This window comes from Urocitellus parryii, chromosome 4 (genome assembly GCF_045843805.1).
Source record: "Urocitellus parryii isolate mUroPar1 chromosome 4, mUroPar1.hap1, whole genome shotgun sequence".
Taxonomy (NCBI): domain Eukaryota; kingdom Metazoa; phylum Chordata; class Mammalia; order Rodentia; family Sciuridae; genus Urocitellus; species Urocitellus parryii.
Window position 1 is genome coordinate 184,698,383 of NC_135534.1, and position 19,915 is coordinate 184,718,297.

Consider the following 19,915-nt stretch of genomic DNA (forward strand, 5'->3'; position numbering starts at 1 on the left):
CTTTTGCTTCAGTGCTTGATTTTCATTAATGTGTGCTTACAATGTGATTGTTGGAAAAGAGAGTATTTTTTAAAAGTCAGAGTAATATAGACATATTCTGTACACCACCCTCCAATAATGTTATAATATGTAGACCATTATGGGAGTTGGCTTCCTCAACTGGAGTCTTTTTCTTGGTAGACCAATCCTGCTGCACTTTGCTAGGATATCTGGATAAGAGCTTGGGAAACTTGGATTTTTCTGTTCCAGTTTTCCCTTATTCCTATTTTGCATTTATATTGCATACTAGTGGTGCATTTATGCCTACTTAAAAAGGTCAACACAGCAGGCACTGATTATGGTGCTTACATATAACAGATGTACTATTTTTAAAAAATATTAATTTTTTAGTTGTAATTGAACACAATACCTTCACTTTATTTATTTTTATGTGGTGCGAGGATCGAACCCAGGGCTGCACACATGCGAGGCGAGTACTCTACCACTGAGCCACAACCCCAGCTGCAGATGTACTATTAATGGAAAGTTACTCATATTATGAAACAAATGATTTATCCATCATATGATACCATGAGTGTGTGCATGAATTCAGACTTAAGTCAGAGGAGATGGATCATGGCCTGATTGCTACACTGTTGCTATGACTCTCCATGGAATAAAAAATTGAAGGAGCCAAGGGATTGTGACTCCTTGGAATCCATCTTCCTCTACCCACTTCTAGATTATGCTCTACATAGCCAGCACCTAAGAATTCCTTGCCTGATCAGCGTGAAGCTGTCCTCTAGGACATGTATAGGTCTCTTCCCAAAGTCCATCCTGTCAAAAGATTGCACTACGGGTATATACTACAGGTGAATATATCCTGTTTTAGCTTTTTCACTGCAATGACTAAAGGACCCGACCAGAACAACTGTAAAAGAGGAAAGGTTTATTTGGGGGCTTACAGTTTTAGAGGTCTTAATCCATAAAAGGCTGGCTCCATTCCTCAGGGATGGAGGTGAGGCTGAACATCATGGCAGAAGAGTGGCAAAATCTCAAGTGTGGTGATCAGGAAGCAGAGAGACTTCACTCACCCATACAAATATATACCCAAAGGCATGCCCCAATTCCCACCTCCTTCAGTCACACCCTAGCACTTCACTGACCACTCAGTTAATCCCTATCAGGGGTTAAATCACTGATTGGGTTAAGACTCACAACCCAATCATTTCTCCTCTGAACCTTCTTGCATTGTCTCACACTTGAGCTTTTGTGTGATACATCCAACCATAACATCCCAGTGAGTGGCAGTTTGTAGGAAATGTGAATGGATTTAGGCTGTGCAGACTGGGATGCCCACTTATGTCCAAGGTCAATCTAATATTCATGTTGTAATTCTTCAGCACATATCTGAAGAATCTGAGAATTCTATATTTGAAAATGGATTTCTGTTCCTTGAGATATCAATATATTAAGGTAGATGGAAATAACATTTGATGGTTAGCCCCAGCTTCATAAGAGACAAACATGAGGCTTGGCCTCCATTTGTATTTTTGCCCTAGATCCCACAAATGTTAGAAATGTGCCAAGATGTATATGTACACACGTACCTGAGTGAATTTTTTTAAACATGGATGTTTGCTTGTAATGGAGGCGGCTGTTATCCACCCTTGTGCCCCTCTTGTAATTGCATTGGCTAACCAGATATTAAAGCATACTGACTGACATGGTGAGCTGAAGGCTCATAGCTGATCCTCTAGTATACTTAATAAATACTGGTGTTTGTCCCCAGGTCTGTTAGACAGTGGCAGACATTGTTATAATTTACATAGTATTTAAACCAATGCAAACAATATGAAGTTATTTATAAGAAAATGGGGAAAGGGCTGGGGCTGTAGCTCAGTAGTAGAGCGCTTGCCTAGCATGTGTGAGGCACTGGGTTCAATCTTTAGCACCTCATAAGCATAAACAAAGGTATGCTGTCCATACACAACTACAGGAAAAAAAAAATCTAAAAGAAAATAGGGAAAACTTTATAGAGATGAAGAACTAAAGTTTCCAACAAGTTAGTTGCACTCAAGATAATTATAAATAATAACAGAGGATTGCACACCCAGCCCCACAATTTTTTTTCCAGGACTCTGAATTCAAGTTCCTTCACTTGTATCTTTAAAAAAAGTGGACCATAGGTCCACTTTACAAAACAAACAAACCAAAAAATAAATAAGAATTGTAGATGACACATTAGCCTGTGGTTTATGTAAGAAAAACAGAAACTTCAGTTGATCCATACTTAAAAAAAAAAAATTAGCTCAAATCAGAAAATTGGACAGGGTAATCATCTCCTTTAAACTGCCCCCCCCCCTTTTTTTTTAGGTTGTTACAGAACAAGTACTTCTAAAAACCTGACACTTTCCCCCTTTCCTAGTTACTCAATTATAATTTCCACTTGCCATGTTTACATTTTTTAAAAAATCTCACCGATAAGTATTGCAGTACACATCCATGATGGCTTTTTTAAATGAACCCACATTCCATTAAATTTTTAGAAAAATTAACTAATTTTTTAACTACTACCTATTGGCTTACATACGAAAACTTCCATTATTACCAAAATATCTTTTTATGGTTAGCTTATTATTCATATCAAGGTCTAGATAAAGTCCACACATAACATTTGGTTAAGTTTCTGATTTTGTAGTAGATAGCTCTCCCCTTTCTAACTTTTTCAACTTTTTTAAATGACAAAGAAACTAGGAAATTGCTAATATAGAATGTCTCACATTGTTATTTTAGTGGATCACTTCTCCATACTGATAGATGTAGAGTTTTAATTAAATATAGTTTCAGTTTGGGGGCAAGAATTCTTCATAGAAGGTATTAGCTACCTTCTCACAACACATCAAGAAGCACCTAATGTCTGGGTGTCATACAATGATATGAAGTCTATCAGTGGGTTCCAATGGTGCCAGCCTAACCCATCAATTATAGTTCCCATCAACCTTTTACCTTAATTTTTAGCATCTATTGATGAGTATTACTGTATCTTTTTTGGCGAACTCACACGCTTTGGGGACACAACTCGGCTGATGCATCTTTAGGTCATCGTCCCCTCAGAGTTTCCTAAAATCTTAGGTTGCCACAGTGTGTTAGAGTTGTGGCTAGATCCTAAAGTCACCGTAAACCTCGGGCGGTGACAAAGCGCAGGGACCGTGAACCAGGCGAGGCAGTGTGCAGAGTGACCACGCCGTCAGTCCGACACCACCCGACCCGGTTAGTGCGGCTCCGCGCTTGACGGCCTCTTTTGCAGCCGTTGCCGTGAGTGCCGTAAAGCGGACTTGCCGCTGCTGCTGTGGAGGGAGGTAAGGTGTGGGGAACCTCGGTTCGGTGGCTGGGCATGGGCGGTCGCCTTCGGACAAGTCTTGCGGTAGACTCGGGTACCCTCAGCTGGTGCCTCCCGCCCTTCTGAACACCCTCCTTTCTCTCCGCGGGGAGGAGGTCGAGGCCGGCCACAGGCTGAGCGCGCTTCGGGCTGGGTTCTCGACAGTGAATCAGTTGAGGAGCACCTCGTAGTAGATGTCCTTTCGGCCAGTTCGTCCCACGCTCCCCGGCGTGTCAGTAGGTAAACTCATCTTGTGACAAGTTCAGTTTTGGGAAGGCTTGGAGGAGCCGAGTTAGGGTTGTGACGTTAGAGCCGAGTTGTGGGAGCTGACCCGGAATTTGGGAGAGGATCTCTGGGGACAGCGTTTCAGGTCGTGGGAGGAGGACAGAAACTGCCAGGTTTAGGCAGCTTTGCATACATATTAGGGTAGTGGCTGGAGGAATGAGCCCACAGAAGAGAGAAGGCAGGAATAATGTGGTTAAAACTAAAGTTGGTCCCCAGTTGGGAAGGGCTTTGATGCCCTGTGAAGAAGTTCTGTGCAGTGGAAACCTGCAACCGCTTTGTAGAGAGAAGGTAATTAATTAACCATCTCGCTCCTGACGCCCTTTTTGGCGGGACCCCCACCCCCCGCCCCCCCAAAAAAATTAAGCTTTCAAGTCACTTGGAGAATTATATACTAAAGCATCCCTTTTGTGTGCTTATAATAGGATGGACACTGCCAAGTGTGCTAAATAAAGTTTTATGTGGCTTTGCTGTGTGTCTGTGCATTGCTAATGGGGGAATGTCGGGAAAGATTGAGTGGACCTGTGAAAAAGTGGCCATTAAGAGTCCAAAGAACTGCATTCAAATTTCATCACCGTCACCAAGTTCCCAAGTTACTTGAAGCAAGCTACTTTTCTCTGAGACTCGTTTTTCTTAAATATAAAAAGATGATCCACTTGATATATCAGAGTCTTTCTGCCTTTAAGGATGGCAGATTTCCAATGAATAAAAATCAGTCTGTGAACAAATATCAGTGAGTGAGAATAAAGTGGTTTATTAAAATTTGGGAAAAGAAGGAAGCCCAGAAAAAAAAGGCTCTTGAGCTGAAGTCTGAGGAAGAATGATTTGGTTTGAATGATTAGGAACCACACTAGGGATAAAGCTATAAACTCCAGGAATAGTATTCATATTTTAGAGTGTATTCATAGAAATAGAAGGAAGGATGGCACTGAATGATGAAGGAACTCCAAAGTGGAAACTGCAGTGTTCTGAAGAGGAAGAAGATGATAAGCATGAAATATCAAAAGAACGCAGCATTTGAGTTCATGGATCTATATATTTTGAACCCGTGTTTCTAAAAAGCGTGTCTAAGTGCTATTGACAAAAATGGGAATTCTGTCAAATTCCAGCATGCAATAGTGTGTTGAGAGTAAGGGGATTTGTATTATAAATCTAATGTTTCCCATAACTAACCTCTTGACTGTCATTTAAATCTTTTAGATCCTACTCGCCTTTGTAAAGTGATATTGTTGGGCCAGGTAGTGTCTCTCCTGTAAAAATTTGAGTCTGTGAGGATGGAGAGCTACCTTCTGAAGGGAAAAAGGAAGAGAGTTGATACAGAATAAAATCATTTAACTTTGAATGTTAAATTTGAGGTGTATGGTACAGAGTTGAAAACAGGCAGAGAGAGTAAGTAGACTGGATTTAAAATAGTAAGTTTTCTCTTGGGTTTGGTAATTAAAAGAGATATTGGATTTGTGTTGAGGGAGAGGTTTTAGAGACAGGAACTATAGGCTATACCCATACATAGGAGGCTAGAGAAATCATTGAATGAGGCCTGTGGATCTCAGATCAAAGAGTAAGGATTCCTGGGGCTGGGATTGTGGCTCAGTGGTAGAGTGCTCATCTAGTACCTGTGAGGCCCTGGGTTCAATCCTCAGCACCACATGGAAATAAATAAATAAAGGTAGTATGTCCGACTTCAACTAAAAAAAAAAAAAAAAAGATTGACTCCTTTTAAAAAAAAATTATATATAATTATAGGTTCTAGGGAACCAACATTGTTATTGAAGTAATTTACAAATAGCATTTACGGCAAATATTCTTCACCCACTTCTGGTAAACCCAGCAGAAAATGAATGATTGAAATAGATATTTACAGTTATATTATGATTGTTTACCAAGAAGCTATATCATTTACATATTTATTCACTAAATATGTGTTTAAGGCACTGCTAGGCACTAGAGACATGATGAACAAGTTAAACATTGTTCTTATTGTCCCTGTATGTAAAGGTCTTAATATGTAGATCAGTGCTTTTCAGAAAGCTTAATGCACATATGAGTCACCTGAAGATTTTGTTAAAAATTACATTATGAATCTAATTCTGATGTTGGGCCTGAAAATTCTCTATATCCAACAAACACCAACTGATGTTACTAATCTAAGGATCATACTTGTAAATGACAAGAGTCTAGATCCTGTTTCCCAAATGTGTCAGGTTATTAAACCACTTAATATTATCCATCATCAGTTTTAAAATGAAAAAAATTATTCATTATAAAAAGGATACATGCTCATTATAAAATTATTGGGATAGAAAAGTTCAAAGAACAATGTAAAAATCCCAAATTCTCCCCAAGAATAAACATTGTTACTAGCGGTAAACATCCATTCAGATTTTATATGTGTAAAAATATTTACATTTAAAGGTTTTACTGAGTACTTCACACACCTGGAACCCTGTGTTTAATTCTGTTAACTTTGCAGTTTTACTAATGTAAATATCCAAATGTCTTCAACCAAGGAGTTCAGTACTTGCATCTTTTTTTTTTTTCTAAGAGAGAATTTTTTAAATATTTATTTCTTAGTTTTTCGGCGGACACAACATCTTTGTATGTGGTGCTGAGGATCGAACCTGGGCCGCACGCATGCCAGGCGAGCGTGCTACCGCTTGAGCCACATCCCCAGCCCCAGTACTTGCATCTTGAGGGGAAAATTTTACTTACCTAAAAATAACTTGATTTAACACCATTCCCTTACTCCAAATATGGGAAAATGTTAGCATAATTAGTATTTTCATTCACATCCAGAGAAGTGAAAAATTGTGCTCCATTTGTGTACAATGAATCAAAGAGCATTCTGCTGTCATGTGTAACTGATTAGAACAAATAAATAATTAATTTTAAAAAAGAACAACAATATTTAGAGGAGATTGGAGAGTAGCTATGCTAGTGAGCCTTTTTTGGCTTCTGAGGACATCAGGAAATTGTTGACTTGTCTTACCTCTTAAATACATCTTCAGAATCATTTTGTCTTTATGCCTCCCATCCTGTTACCTCAGCATTCTAACCATAATTGCATTATCCTCTTCCCTTCGTGGTTCAACTTGTTTTATTTTGCTGTCAGTTCTTCTGGCTTATACTACACTGAGTAAGTTGGGACCTAGCAGCGTTGAAATGTCCAGGCTAACACCTAATTTTATAACCTAAATTAAATGTCAAGGCAGGTCAGTGCTTGTCCAAGAGGCCCTGATTTCAACAGAGGTGATCCAGAGGTAGGAGTAGGAAGAAGTGGAATTTTTAAAAAGCAGGGTGGAGTTGATAATCCTTCAAACAGACCCATGCTCAGGCAGTTCTCAAAAATGTGAGGGTCAGGACGTGTCTCATGTCAAGGCCAAAGTCTTTCATTCCAGTGCCTTCAAAAGAATAATAATGTAAAAAGGCAAGTAGGATGCTGAAAGAATATGCAGTGCTGATCTTGGCTATAGAAAGAGTCATCTGAAAACAGTTTTGAACTTCTCATTCTATATATTTTCCATCACATTTGTGGATGACTTTTATCTACTACCAATTTTTTCCCCAACATTTTTTGTGTCTTAGCACACAGTAAAGTTGATAATGAAAGATTAAAAGAAGGTGTTTGTTCTTAGATGAAGGTGGCCAGTCTTCGGTTCTAGCTCTTTCAGGCCTAAAGATTAAGAGGAATGATAGTTCTGATACCATAATCCGTCCATGGTTTAGCTGGGAAGATCTACCCATTTCTTCTTCATTTTCAGATTTCTGTTTATGTATTAGTTATGTTCTGTTTCCACATCATGTAAGAGTAATTGTGAGCTGTAATATACTATACTTATATTAACCTTCTCATATTTACATTAGAACTTCAAGATGCTTGGACTGCTTAAACCTCTTAATGAAGCATCCCATCAACTTTGTTTTTTTTCTACAAACATTTACCATTATTTTTCCTTTGTTTTCTCTCATCTTGATTTACTATCTCTGTAATACTTCTTTCTTTTTTCCATTGACACAATATACATCTTCTTTAGGAAATTTAAGTATATTTTCTTAAATTGCACTCTCTGCTTCCTGGCTGCCATGAGCACAGCGGCCTCCTCTGCCATGTTTGTCCACCATAATGATCTGCCTTACCTCAGGCCTAAAGCCATGAAGTTGGCTAACCATGGACTGAGTGAGAGCTGTGCAATTGTGAGCCCAAAATAAACTTTTTCTCTTCTGAGTTGTTCTTGTCTGGTATTTTGGTCACAGAGATGAAAGGCTAACACAGTAACTAGTACCAAGAAGTTGGGTCCTTCCTGTGACATACCTCACCATGTGATTCTGAAACCCTTACAACTGATTTGCCAGAGGATTTTGGAAAAGTTTGAAGATACAGGCTGGAGAAGCCTTAGAGTGTTGTAAGCAGAACTTAATGGCTGATTCTGATTGGAGCCCAGAAGACCACAATGCCTATAGGAATGTGGACTGGGAAGACTATGCTCATGAGGTTTCAGATGGGAACAGGGACTTCAAAGGGAATTAGTGTAGAGGCCACACATTATATTCTGATGCAGAACTTGTCTACATTTTGTCCATATCCTGAGACTTTCTGTAGACTGAATTTTAAGATGATGGACTAATTAATCTGGTGTAGGAAATTTTAAGGTGGTACAACATTGGTACCACCTTGAAACATTGAGTGGCATTGGTATTGCTGATGGCTTTTAGCCATGTTTACCATGATAATCGGGAGTAGAAAGCAGAAGTGAATGATTTGAAAAATCTGTGGTTTGACCAGAGAAGTCCCTTTAAAGTTGGGACCAGGAAAGTTGATTGCTAAAGAGATTATGACCATTGAAGAGAAACTGTGTGTTTTATGCATAAATAATAGCGAAGATGTAGGTATCTCAGGAATCAACAAGACCAGACCTATGGCAAGATCAAGGGTATAAAGGTGAAAACTCATTTAAGGAGCAACCATTGGGGCACCCTAATTGCCCAGCCAATGAAGTCCAGGAAGTTGCTTCCCCAGTGTTTTGTTTCATCATGCTCAGCTGTCTAGGTACTTGGGCTGATGCAGCCATGGTCTAAGGGGGCCCAGCTGCTGCTCACACTGGCAGAAGACTTTAGCATTGTCCAACATGTTGTTGGTCTCCAGGAAAGCATGATGCAGGAGTTAATTAATGGTCATGGAGGCTTCCACTGAGATTTCGTAATAAGGTCTTGGGAGGCTATGCAAAGTGTAGCAGGGTCAGAATCTTTTCAAGCAACCCATGAGAGGGCAATGTGGGATTAAAAGATGCCAATAATGTGGAATGTCTCCTGAGGAAATCTGCTGGCTGCAGACACAGCTGGCCTAAGAGGCCATGTGTGCAGCAACCCTCAAGGCCAAAGGGGCAGGGCTGCCCCAAGTCCTTTGGAGATCAATCTTCCCACCATGTGCCCCAGATGCTGTATGTGGAGATGGCAGGACTTGTTTTCCCAGCTGTGTTTTGGTCTTGCCTTGCTCCCATTCCTTCTTTCTATGCCCCTATTCCTCCCTCTTGGAATAGGAGTGTTTACTCTGTATCATTGTGTGTTGAATATATGTAATTTGTTTTTGATTTCTACAGGGCCTCACAGCGGAGAGTTTGCTTTGAGTTTCAGAAGAGACTTTGAACTTGAACTTTTGAACAATGCTGAAACTGTTGTTTTGTATTTGTGTTTTGCATTGTGAGATGGACATGAGCTTTGGGGGGGCCAGGGACAGAATGTTATGGTTTGGATCTAAAATGTTCCCCAAAAAGCTCATGTTTTGAAAGCACAGTCCATATGCTTTCTAAGGTTAAGAAATAGGACTTTTAGGTAATGATGAAAGCTGTGGCCTCATTAGTAGATTAATCCACTTAATTAATCCTCATTAGTAGATTAATAATTTGAATGGACTACTGGATGGTAACTATAGACAGGTGAAGTATGACTGAAGGAAGTAAGGCCCTGGGGGTGTGCCTTTGGAGATTATGTCTTGTGTCTATCTCTCCTCTCCTCACTGTTCCCCAACTGTCTGTTTTCTAGCTGCCATGAGCTGAGAAGCTTTCCTCTACCAGGCCCTTCCATCATGATTTTCTGCCTCACTTCAAACCCAGAGCCATGAAGCCAGCTGACCATTGACTGAGACCTCTTAAACTGTGAGCTCTAAATCAACTTCCTCCTCTAAAAAGAAAATGCATTATCTATCCTTCCTAGTGTTTTTACTTTGATGGAATTTGTACACCAATAATATTTTTACTTAGGTTCCATGCTATATCTTTTTATGTTACTTTTTAATATTTATTGTTTGATAATTGGAACCATATATGGCTTTAAACTCTAAAAAATTATTTTTTTATATTTCATATTATGTTTTATCGTAAACCTCCTGCAGGACAGAGACCTTTTATATAAATAGTTTTAATGTTCTTGAACATTGGGTAGTATATTATAGTATACTTATATACCTACTATTACTTGATATTAATTCAGTCAATTTTAGGTTTATGAGGGAAATGATTAATGTACACCAATTACTGTGATTCAAAATATAAATCAGTAAAAGCCTTAAAGTTAGTTGCCTTTCCTTATGCATCGATAGTGACTTGTACTCCAGCATAGCAATTGCACTATATTATTATTGCCTTTTATTATTTTATTATTATAGTTTATCTATGATTGAGTCTATTCAAACTAGAGTAGTGGGTTTTAGTAGATGAGTGATGATAAGGCAGGAGTCTTGCACATTTTGGAAAACCTTCCCATCCTCTTCTTTAGGTGCATCACATCCTCCACCACCATCACTACTGTCATTGTTCTTTGGGAAAGCTCCCATACTCATTTCTAAACTCTTAGAAATTGGGGAAGTGTATCATATTTATCATTTGATTTCTAGTGTTTACCATTATTTGGCATTGAGCTTAGAATTTTGATAATTGAGCTTAGGAGAATATAAGCAATGGCACAATCTGAATGCCACTAGGAATCAGCATATATTACATTGATGTATAATTTAAAATAGGTACAAGAAACTGAACTGAAATCTTGAAGTATATTCTCCTTGTTATCCTGTAAACAGTCTTTTTCAGAGTATTGATTTTATTTTAGCAGGTTTTAGGTGACAGCAGAAAATAACACCATCATCAACGTTGCTGCATGTTGATAGTTTTCACAGTTTTAGGAAAGGAATACCATGATTTATCCACTTGTCTATGCTTACATACATTATCTGTAGATGAGGTAGATAATTTACATTACTGCTGATAGCTATCATTTTTGTTAGGTAGTTTGCTGATCTTATGTAATTTCTTAAGAGTATTGGTTTTTCCTAGGTTTCAGCCTTATAAGCTCATTTACATGTTTTAAAACTTCAAACCAAGACTTCTGCTTTTAAGAGAGCAGAATAAAGACATTTGTGCCCTCTTCTATCTGAAATTACATTGAAGTAACAGAAAATGAGAGATAGAAATGTAATTACATTTTCCCTGAGACTAGAAGACTTGTAACCCCAAATCTAAATATTTGGGAAATGACTGCCAAGTGTAAGCAGGAATATGTTAAAGAGGATCCTTGTAGAAAGCAGTCTTAGAGCTGGAGGAGCAAAAAGTGAAAGGTTGTTTACAGTGGGATCTGGATACTTAGGAAAGCTCTGGGAACCTCCTCGTACTGCTTGGCAAAATGAACCAGCAAGCAAGAAAAAAAAAAAAATGAGATGACACACAAATACACTGTCTTTGCAGGTGACAGTCTTGCTGAGGCAAAAGAGAGATTGTAAGTGGCCTTTTGCTACCTGTTTCTGACACTTGGAGATAGTAATATGTAAACACCTTTCTCTCGCTTATTCTCACACAATTTCTCTTTTTTCACATTCACTTGTACAAAACATTTTGTCAGAAAGAGCTTTACTGTATGCCAGAGAGAGTACCTCTAGTCTAGAACACAGTTGTTTCTTCCTTTCACAGTACTCCTGCAAATAACTAATCCAAAGGGAACTCAAGTCATTCAAAGATAAATAATAATAAAAAGGAAATGAGCACAGTACACAAAAATCCTACAAGAAGAATAGAGAAAAGAAACAAGGGAAAAACAAATGATAGTGAACCCATGAGAAAACTGTACTAGCCTTAAAGAAATTACTAGAATAAGTTTATCCTTTAAATAAACAGCAAAGTTAATTGGCTCAAGAGCTAGAAAGAAATAGTAAGACAATAGCATATAATGAATCATAGTTTGGCAGAGCTCAGGAAAGAAAGACAAAATCAGAAACTTTGGAGGAAAATGGAATATTAATGTGGAAAACTAAGAAAAAGATATGATGACAGACTTCTAAAAATTGAGCAAAAGTTAATGAGAATGAAAAGAGATAAACAAATGCTTAATTGGGGTTCTTGAAATAGAGAATTAAAAACTGTTTGAACATATAACTTAAGAAAAATTTCCACAAAGGTATCTTTACTTAACAGATTGAAAGGACACATAAAGATTAAGGGGAAACTAATATACATATCATTACAAAATCTAGCTTAACAAAAATTGAATTTCATAGGTAAGGAATGCATCCTTTGCTTGTCTCATTAACGAATTAGATTAACTATAAGTGGTATTGGGGAATCGGATATTTTCAGATAATGTAATAGCCTATAAGTTATCAGGGAGATAAAGTGTGACCTCAAACCCAGACTGTCAAACTATTGACAGTTATTTTTGAACAATGCAAAAACTCAACATAAGTGGAAATTGTAATAAGTTCTTCTTGATAAATTGCCAAAAGATGAATATCAGTCATCCATAAAAGAACAGAGATAATACAGCAATAGGACTGACAGGGGACATTATAGGAATAAAAACAAAATGAGATTTGTAGTTATGGAATAGTGTAGAACTATTACAAAGTAGAAGTAACTAGTAAAAGTCAGGATTGAAAAAGGTAAGAAGGCAGAAGGTGGTATAAACTTGCCAATGTTTTATTTTTTAGGTAGAGAACAAAAGACATATAAAACTTAGACATCAAGTAATAAAGGTATTAGTGTATTTATAGGAATAAAGTAGATTATCTAGGGGGCTAAGGTTGTGGCTCAGTGGTAGAGTGCTCGTCTAGCATACATGAGGCACTGGGTTCTATCCTCAGCACCACATAAATGTAAAATAAAGATACTGTGTCCACCTAAAACTAAAAAATAAACATTTAAAAAAAGAGTAGACAGTAGACAATCTAAACAGCATATATTTAATCAAAAGCAAATATTGGAGAAAAGGTAGAAGCATAGTTATACTAAATTTCTTATCTTAAATAATCAGAGATAGCACCCAAGATGAAAAAACAAAATTATTTATAATGGTATTCATTACATTTGCAAAAAACTGAGAACATACATGGGACATTTATAAAAACTGATCACATCCTAGGTTCCATACTCTTGAAAATCTTTAAAATACTATGGAGAGCTATCATACATGTGTGTCTTGACCAGAAATTTTCTCAGTTTCTTCTGTGGTAATGGTTTTCAATATTGTCGGCAGCATCCATATCATCTAGGAACTTGTCAGAGTGCTCTTTCAGAGGTTCCATACCAAATCTGCTGGATCAGAAACTTTGTAGAAACCCTTCCCAAAATCCCTGTTGGTCAGACTGTTCTGTGGAACTTTAAATAACTATCTATGCTGTTGCTGATTGTTACAGGTAAAAATAATTAAAACACAGGTTTTTGTCTCTTCAGAAATACATTTTTATTCACAGAAAACAAGATTATCTTCCTATCCAAAAAGATGAAAACCTGGCTACATTTGAAAGACAACCAAGTGAACACCACAGACTAATGAGTAGAATCAATAAGAACGTGATTTTGGCCCTTTTAACATTGACAAGTTCAGCATTTCTGCTATTTCAGTTGTACTACTACAAGCATTATTTATCAGCAAAGGTAATTTTTTCTTTTTTTATCTTTAGACTTCCCTTTAGCTGTATAGTTTCTTAATATATTTCCCTTTTGCAGTACATAAATTAATCACAGTCTTTTAATTTTTATAGAAACATTTCTTACTGAGAGTCTTATATTTGTGTAATATGGCCAGTAATTCAGAATTATAGTTAAATGTTTTCATAATTACACGCTGAAGTCAAAAGTGCCAAGTTTCAGGGCTGGGGTTGTGGCTCAGCAGTAGACCACTTGCCTAGCATGTGCAAGGCCTTGGATTCAATCCTCAGCACCACATAAAAATAAACAAATAAAATAAAGGTATTGTGCCCAAATACAACTAAAAAATAAATATTAAAAAAAGTGCCAAGTTTCGGTGATGTTTATTGCAGTTTTCTCATATAGTCATATAAAAATTATCTGCTACAAAAAGTATTTCAGTTAAGAAATTTGGTGACAATTGTATACAATATCAAAATTATTTTACTATAGTATATACATTTTAATTTAGAATCTACCAGGGAAGAGTAATAATCTAAGTTGCCTTTGTCTATATCTATAGAAATAAAGAAGTAGAGATAATGTTTGGAAACTAATAGATTCTTCCAGTAGTAGTGAATGCCTGCAGTACCACTGTGTTGAGAAGGACTACAGTACTCTTCAGTGTCTTTAGGAAAGATTATACTAATACCTATTATTGGTTAAGGAAGAAAGAGGTATTTACTATCTTAGAGTTAAGGAGACCTACTTCTGTCTATTTCAGGGCCTGACCACAGAATCCTTTTGTCTCTAGCTGGTCAAACAAGGTTAGCTTTTCTGTGACCCACTAAATGAGGTCTGAGGTCTGAATAATTTAGTTATCTAATAACATTAAAAATGAGAAACTAGTATATCTATTGATAAAATTCTGTAGATAAGTAGAATAACCCTCTGAAGTACACACTGTTGTAGTATGGTAGCCTTGTGAGCATGTTCTATGGGCTCCAACTTTCAAGTACAGATTTACAATGAAGGTTATGTCCTTATAAACCCATTATGAGTTGAAAATATTATAAGTCAAAAATGCATTTTAATATGCCTAATTACTGAATATCATAGCATAGTATACAATAGACTATCAGTTGTATATCTTTGTGATCACATGGCTGATGACAGCTGTAGTACTATATCTTGCTAGCCTAGGGAAAGATCAAAATTCAAAGTAGTTTCTACAAAATGTTTATCACTTCACACCATCAGAAAGTCAAAATATTTTTAATCAAACCATCACAAGTTGAGGTTACATTGCACACCAAAAAGGCAAAGAGATATCTCTAGGACTGTCTAGGATATGATTAAATTGTTCATTGATTTTTTTACTGCACCTAATTTTGTGTGCTTATTCAGACTGTATTTATTGATCAATTGTTATACACAGGGTATTTAGCAGGAACACAGAGATAGGTAGAACAAAGTTCAAGAGACCTATAATTTGATAAATGTAGCAAGAGCAATAATTCTTGATTTGGATGGTTAGAAAGATAGTTCTGGGGTTTAGAGAGTTCAAATCCCTCATTCATTGACAAATCACTTAATCTCTTTGAGCCTCAGTTTCTTTAAATAGGGCTAATAGTAACTATCTGGTTGAGGTATGTGGTACATATAACTTAGGTTTTGATATATGGTAGATGCTCAGAAGATGATAAATATTAATAGCTTATGTTTTCTAGTCCTTTTAAGCTTTAATTACAGTTTGATAAATTGAATTGAGTTCAGTTGTTACAGTGTTCTTAACAACCCTCCATTTATCACTTTTTCATAAATGAGTGAAATAGGTTCCAGGTATATTAAGTTTCTTGCTCATAAGATTGATAAGATATCCATAATTACCCTAGGTTCATGTATGATTGCACACATGGTGTGGCGCTACATCGTGTACAACCATAGAAATATAAAGCTATGCTGCAATTGGGTACAGTGAATCAAAGTGCATTCTGCTGCTGGGGCTGGGAATGTGGCTCAAGCGGTAGTGCTCGCCTGGCATGCGTGCGGCCCGGGTTCGATCCTCAGCACCACATACCAACAAAGATGTTGTGTCCGCCGAGAACTAAAAAATAAATATTAAAAATTCTCTCTCTCACTCTCTCTTAAAAAAAAAAGTGCATTCTGCTGTCATATACCTAATTAAAATTAATTAATTAATTAAAAAAGATTGATAAGATATGAAAAAAGATGACTTTAAGGATTGCTGAAGCACAACAGAAAATGATAAAATATTAATGCTTAGGTGGAAGAAAGACAAAGCAATGTTTGTTTAAAACTCCAGTAATCCCAACCTTATGGTGTTCTTGACTTAGTCAAGATAAACCACACTAGTGCCTTAAGTAATCAGCTGTTTTTACTACTTAGGAGGCCACTTACAGGGTGGTGTGCTAGGATATCTTTGTGTTATATTTTGTAACCTATGTGTGTTTGGCTAGACGTAGGGAAGAGAGAGATGGAAGAGGAGTTTGGATTTCAAGTTTGTCAGTAATCATTCACAGAAAACAATTTTATATGCCATCATTAGAAATGGAAATTCATCTTGTAGTTGTTTATATCATGTGCAAGAAACTTGGAATTTAAAAAAAAATTTGGAATTTTTTTAGTGAATCAATTACTTATTAAAATTAAGAAACATGATTTTCCCTTCATCTTTGTTGTCTTGTTCCACTTTGCTCTGAAGAATAATAATAGGTCGTTTTTGGAGGAAGAATATTATGTTTGATAGTCGGATTTAATATGGCAAACTTATGAAGTACTACTTCCCTTCTTCTCCAACCCTTCCCACTTTTGCAGTATCCAGGAGAAATGTGAAAGAATTTCTAAATTAATTAGAATTATTAATAATTAATTTAACAATTAGAATTAAAGGGTATTTTTAAAATTTTTTCTACTTATTCTCAGACTTTCAACTATTTTTAAGTTGTCTGACCAAACAGTTTCAATTAGTAAATGTAGCTTTCTCACCATTACAAATTACATTTATGACTTCAGTCCACTATAAACTTCAGTGGCTCAGAAGTAAGTAGAAGAATGATGTTTCTACCATAAGGAAAGGCACTGACAGGCAGAGTGGAAGGCTACTTGGAGGCTATCATGTTGAATTCACCATAGTTAGTGTTTCTTATCCTTAGATTTGAGAGTTTATGCACAACTGAAAAAACTCAGTTATTGAAGACTTTAGTGTTTTTTTAAGTATTGGCATTTGATTCTATATGGGCATATTTAAAGATAATGCAAATTAAGGAATTGGAATTTTGATTCCTTTAAGAAACTGCATGTTGAACTCTGCCTTCAAAAATAACAGGATTAAAAGTAAATAAACACTGAAACCATTTTAAAGTAATTTTATCTTTTTCTACTAGTACAAAATATGTTGCTAATGAGTCTTAAATGTAGAATCTTCTCTTTTGAAATCCTTATATTTTATAATTTTGCAAATACCTAACACATGGAACATGCTCTCTGTGTGATAACTAGAAAAAGTGATTTTTATTGGAACTTTTATACTTACAATAAATATTGTGATAAGCACTAAATTCAAGTAGTCATGTCATATAACTTTTTGACCTTTGTAAGAGTAATCTAATAAAGCACAGCATTTAAAAAATGACAGTAAAGACTTTTGTTAGAAAAATAATTACAAAGTTCTAGAGTACTAGGAACTTAAAAGAAATGAGTCCTTATGTTAGTTTGGTATGTATTTTAACATCACTGATTTTTTAAACGAGCTTCATAGAACCTATAACTTGTGGTTTGGGGAAAAAATAAAGATTTTGTATAAGGTTAAAAAAAAAAATAACAGGATTAGGGCTGGGGATGTGGCTCAAGTGGTAGCCCACTCGCCTGGCATGCGTTTGGCCCGGGTTCCATCCTCAGCACCACATACAAACAAAGATGTTGTGTTCGCCAAAAACTAAAAAAAATAAATATTAAAACTCTCTTGATGTCAAAAATAAAATAAAATAAAATAAAAAAAGAACACATTAAAATAACAACCAAAAACAAAAAAAACAAAAAACTCTCTCTCTCTAAAAATAAATAAATAAATAACAGGATTAGGGTTGGGGATATAACTCAGTTGGTAGAGTACTTGCCTTACAGGCAAGGCCCTGGGGTTCTAATCCCCAGTACCACATAAAAAATAAAACAAACAAAACAACAACAAAACAGGATTTTTTCTTCTTATATGACAAATATTTATTTGACTCATTTCCTTCATGACAAATATTTATTTGATTCAGTTATCAGTGGAATTCTATAGTCACCAAATTTTTTTCTTCCAGTCTTTATTGGCATCTGATTTTTTTTCATTCACTCCTTTCCCTTAAATTTCACTATAAATCCCATAAAAAATGTTTTAGAATATATTTGGGCTTTTTTAAAAACCCCTTATTGACTCTAACTATATGACATATTTTTAATTTTTTCAGAACATTCAGTCATTTGTCAAATATTTGTTGAAAGCTTACTGTGGGGCTGGGGATGTGGCTCAAGCCGTAGCACGCTCGCCTGGCATGCGTGCGGCCCGGGTTCGATCCTCAGCACCACATACAAACAAAGATGTTGTGTCCGCCGAAAACTAAAAAATAAATATTAAAATTCTTTCCCTCCTCCCTCCCTCCCTCCCTCCCTCCCTCCCTCCCTCCCTCCCTCTCTCTCTCTCTCTCTCTCTCTCTCTCTCTCTCTAAAAAAAAAAAAAAGGATTTTCTTTAAAAAAAAAAAAAGCTTACTGTGGCTCAAACATAGTACTAGGCTATGAAATAAAATGACAAATACAATTTAATCCTTGCCTTCTAGGAACTCAGAAATTGGGGAAATTTGGTGTTATAGTTTGTATCTAAAAATGTCCTCCAAAAAGCTCATGTGTTAGGCAATGCAGTAATGTTCAGAGGCAAAAAGATTGGATTATAAGAGCTGTAACCTCATCAGTGGATTAATCCATTGATGGGTTAATAATTTGGACTGCTAGGTGGTAATTGTGGTGGTGGGGGGGCATAGCTGCAGGAAGTAGGTCACTGGGGGCATAGTATTGGATTCTATGTCCATGGTCCCTTTCTTCTTCCCTTCCTTTCTCTTCACTGTCTCTGTTTCCCAGCTTCCATAAGCTGAGCTAAATCTTTACTTAACTGCTATGCCTTCTATCATGATGTTCTGTCTCACCTCAAGTTCACAGCAATGGAGTTGGTTCATGGATGAAAGAATGTTTTGAGTTGTCCTTATAGGAATGAGTAGGAGTTCTCCAGGTGAACTGGAGGATGGGAACTCCATTACAAATAAAAGAAACAGCCTATTCAAAGAGAATGAGCTATGTGGATGTCTAGAGGAGTAGCATACTAAGTAGAAATCAAAGGAAGTGCAAAGGTTCTGAGGCAGGAATAAACAGGCAGTTCTGAGAACAGCATAGAGATTAATGTGACTGTAGAAGAGTGAGAGATGGGGAGAATAATGAGTAAGGCTACAAAATTCCATGTTATTGTAGGTCTAAACCATTAAAAGGACTTTGGTTGGGTCTTATTCTTAGTAAGATTGTGAATCATAGAAAGGTTTTGAGTTGTTACATGACGTGATCTGATTTTTACTTTAAAACAAATAATCTGGCTGCTCTGTTGGAAATGAAATATAGGAATAAAGGCTGAAACAGATAAAAGATTTACATAAGAGATGATAATGGCTTGGACTTGGAAGTTGGTGAGAAATGGAAAGCAGAACTGTAAGGATTTATTAATGGGTTAGATGTGGGGTATGAAAGACAGAATAGGATCAGGAATAACTAGTATTTTTGGCCTAGGTAATTGGAAGGGGAAAGTTGCTGTTTACTGAGATAAGAAAGACACAGAAGAGCAAGTTTGAGGGATGGTGAAAATCATTTGTGTGTGTGTGTTTTCTTTTGTTGGTACATTGTACCTTTGAGGTAGCTATTCAAATGAAGAAGGTGAATAGACAACTGGGTGTATTAAGTCTGAAGTTCAAAGGGGTAGTATGAGCTGGGAGTTGTAAGCAGATAGATGGTATTTAAAGCCATAGACTAGATGAGATACCAAGGAAGTGAATATAGATTTAAGAGAAAGAAAAAAAGCACAAGAAAAAAAGCAAGTTTCAAGATCTGAGCTCAGAAACCCTTCAGCAGCATGTCAGAGGTGGAATGAACTAGCTAGCGATACTAAGAAAGAGTAGCCAGACAGAAATAGTAGAAGACTGGAAGCATGGGAATTCTGAGAGCCACGTGAATGAAATATTTCAGTGAGGCAGAAGTTGTTCAACAATTCTTGGTAGGTCAAATAAGACAAGGACTAATAATTCATCATTGGATTTAGCAATGTGGAGGTTATTGGTGTTCTTGATG

The 19,915-nt window shown here is 36.6% G+C and overlaps 1 protein-coding gene across 8 annotated transcripts in view; it reads left to right on the forward strand.

The window, feature by feature from the left end:
• The first annotated feature begins 3,316 nt into the window (after window positions 1–3,316).
• Fktn (fukutin) overlaps window positions 3,317–19,915 on the forward strand; it is a 99,465-nt gene continuing 82,866 nt past the window's right edge. For 5 of the 8 annotated variants that reach the window (XR_003303105.2, XM_026414596.2, XM_026414564.2 and 2 more), the window contains exons 1-3: window positions 3,348–3,601; window positions 9,680–9,792; window positions 13,371–13,554. Coding sequence is in view for 7 of the 8 variants with exons in the window: in XM_026414596.2 (XP_026270381.1) it covers window positions 13,450–13,554 (105 nt within the window). In the remaining variant the exon portion in view is untranslated. The other 3 variants (XM_026414572.2, XM_026414578.2, XM_077797070.1) reach the window with 3 other exon arrangements.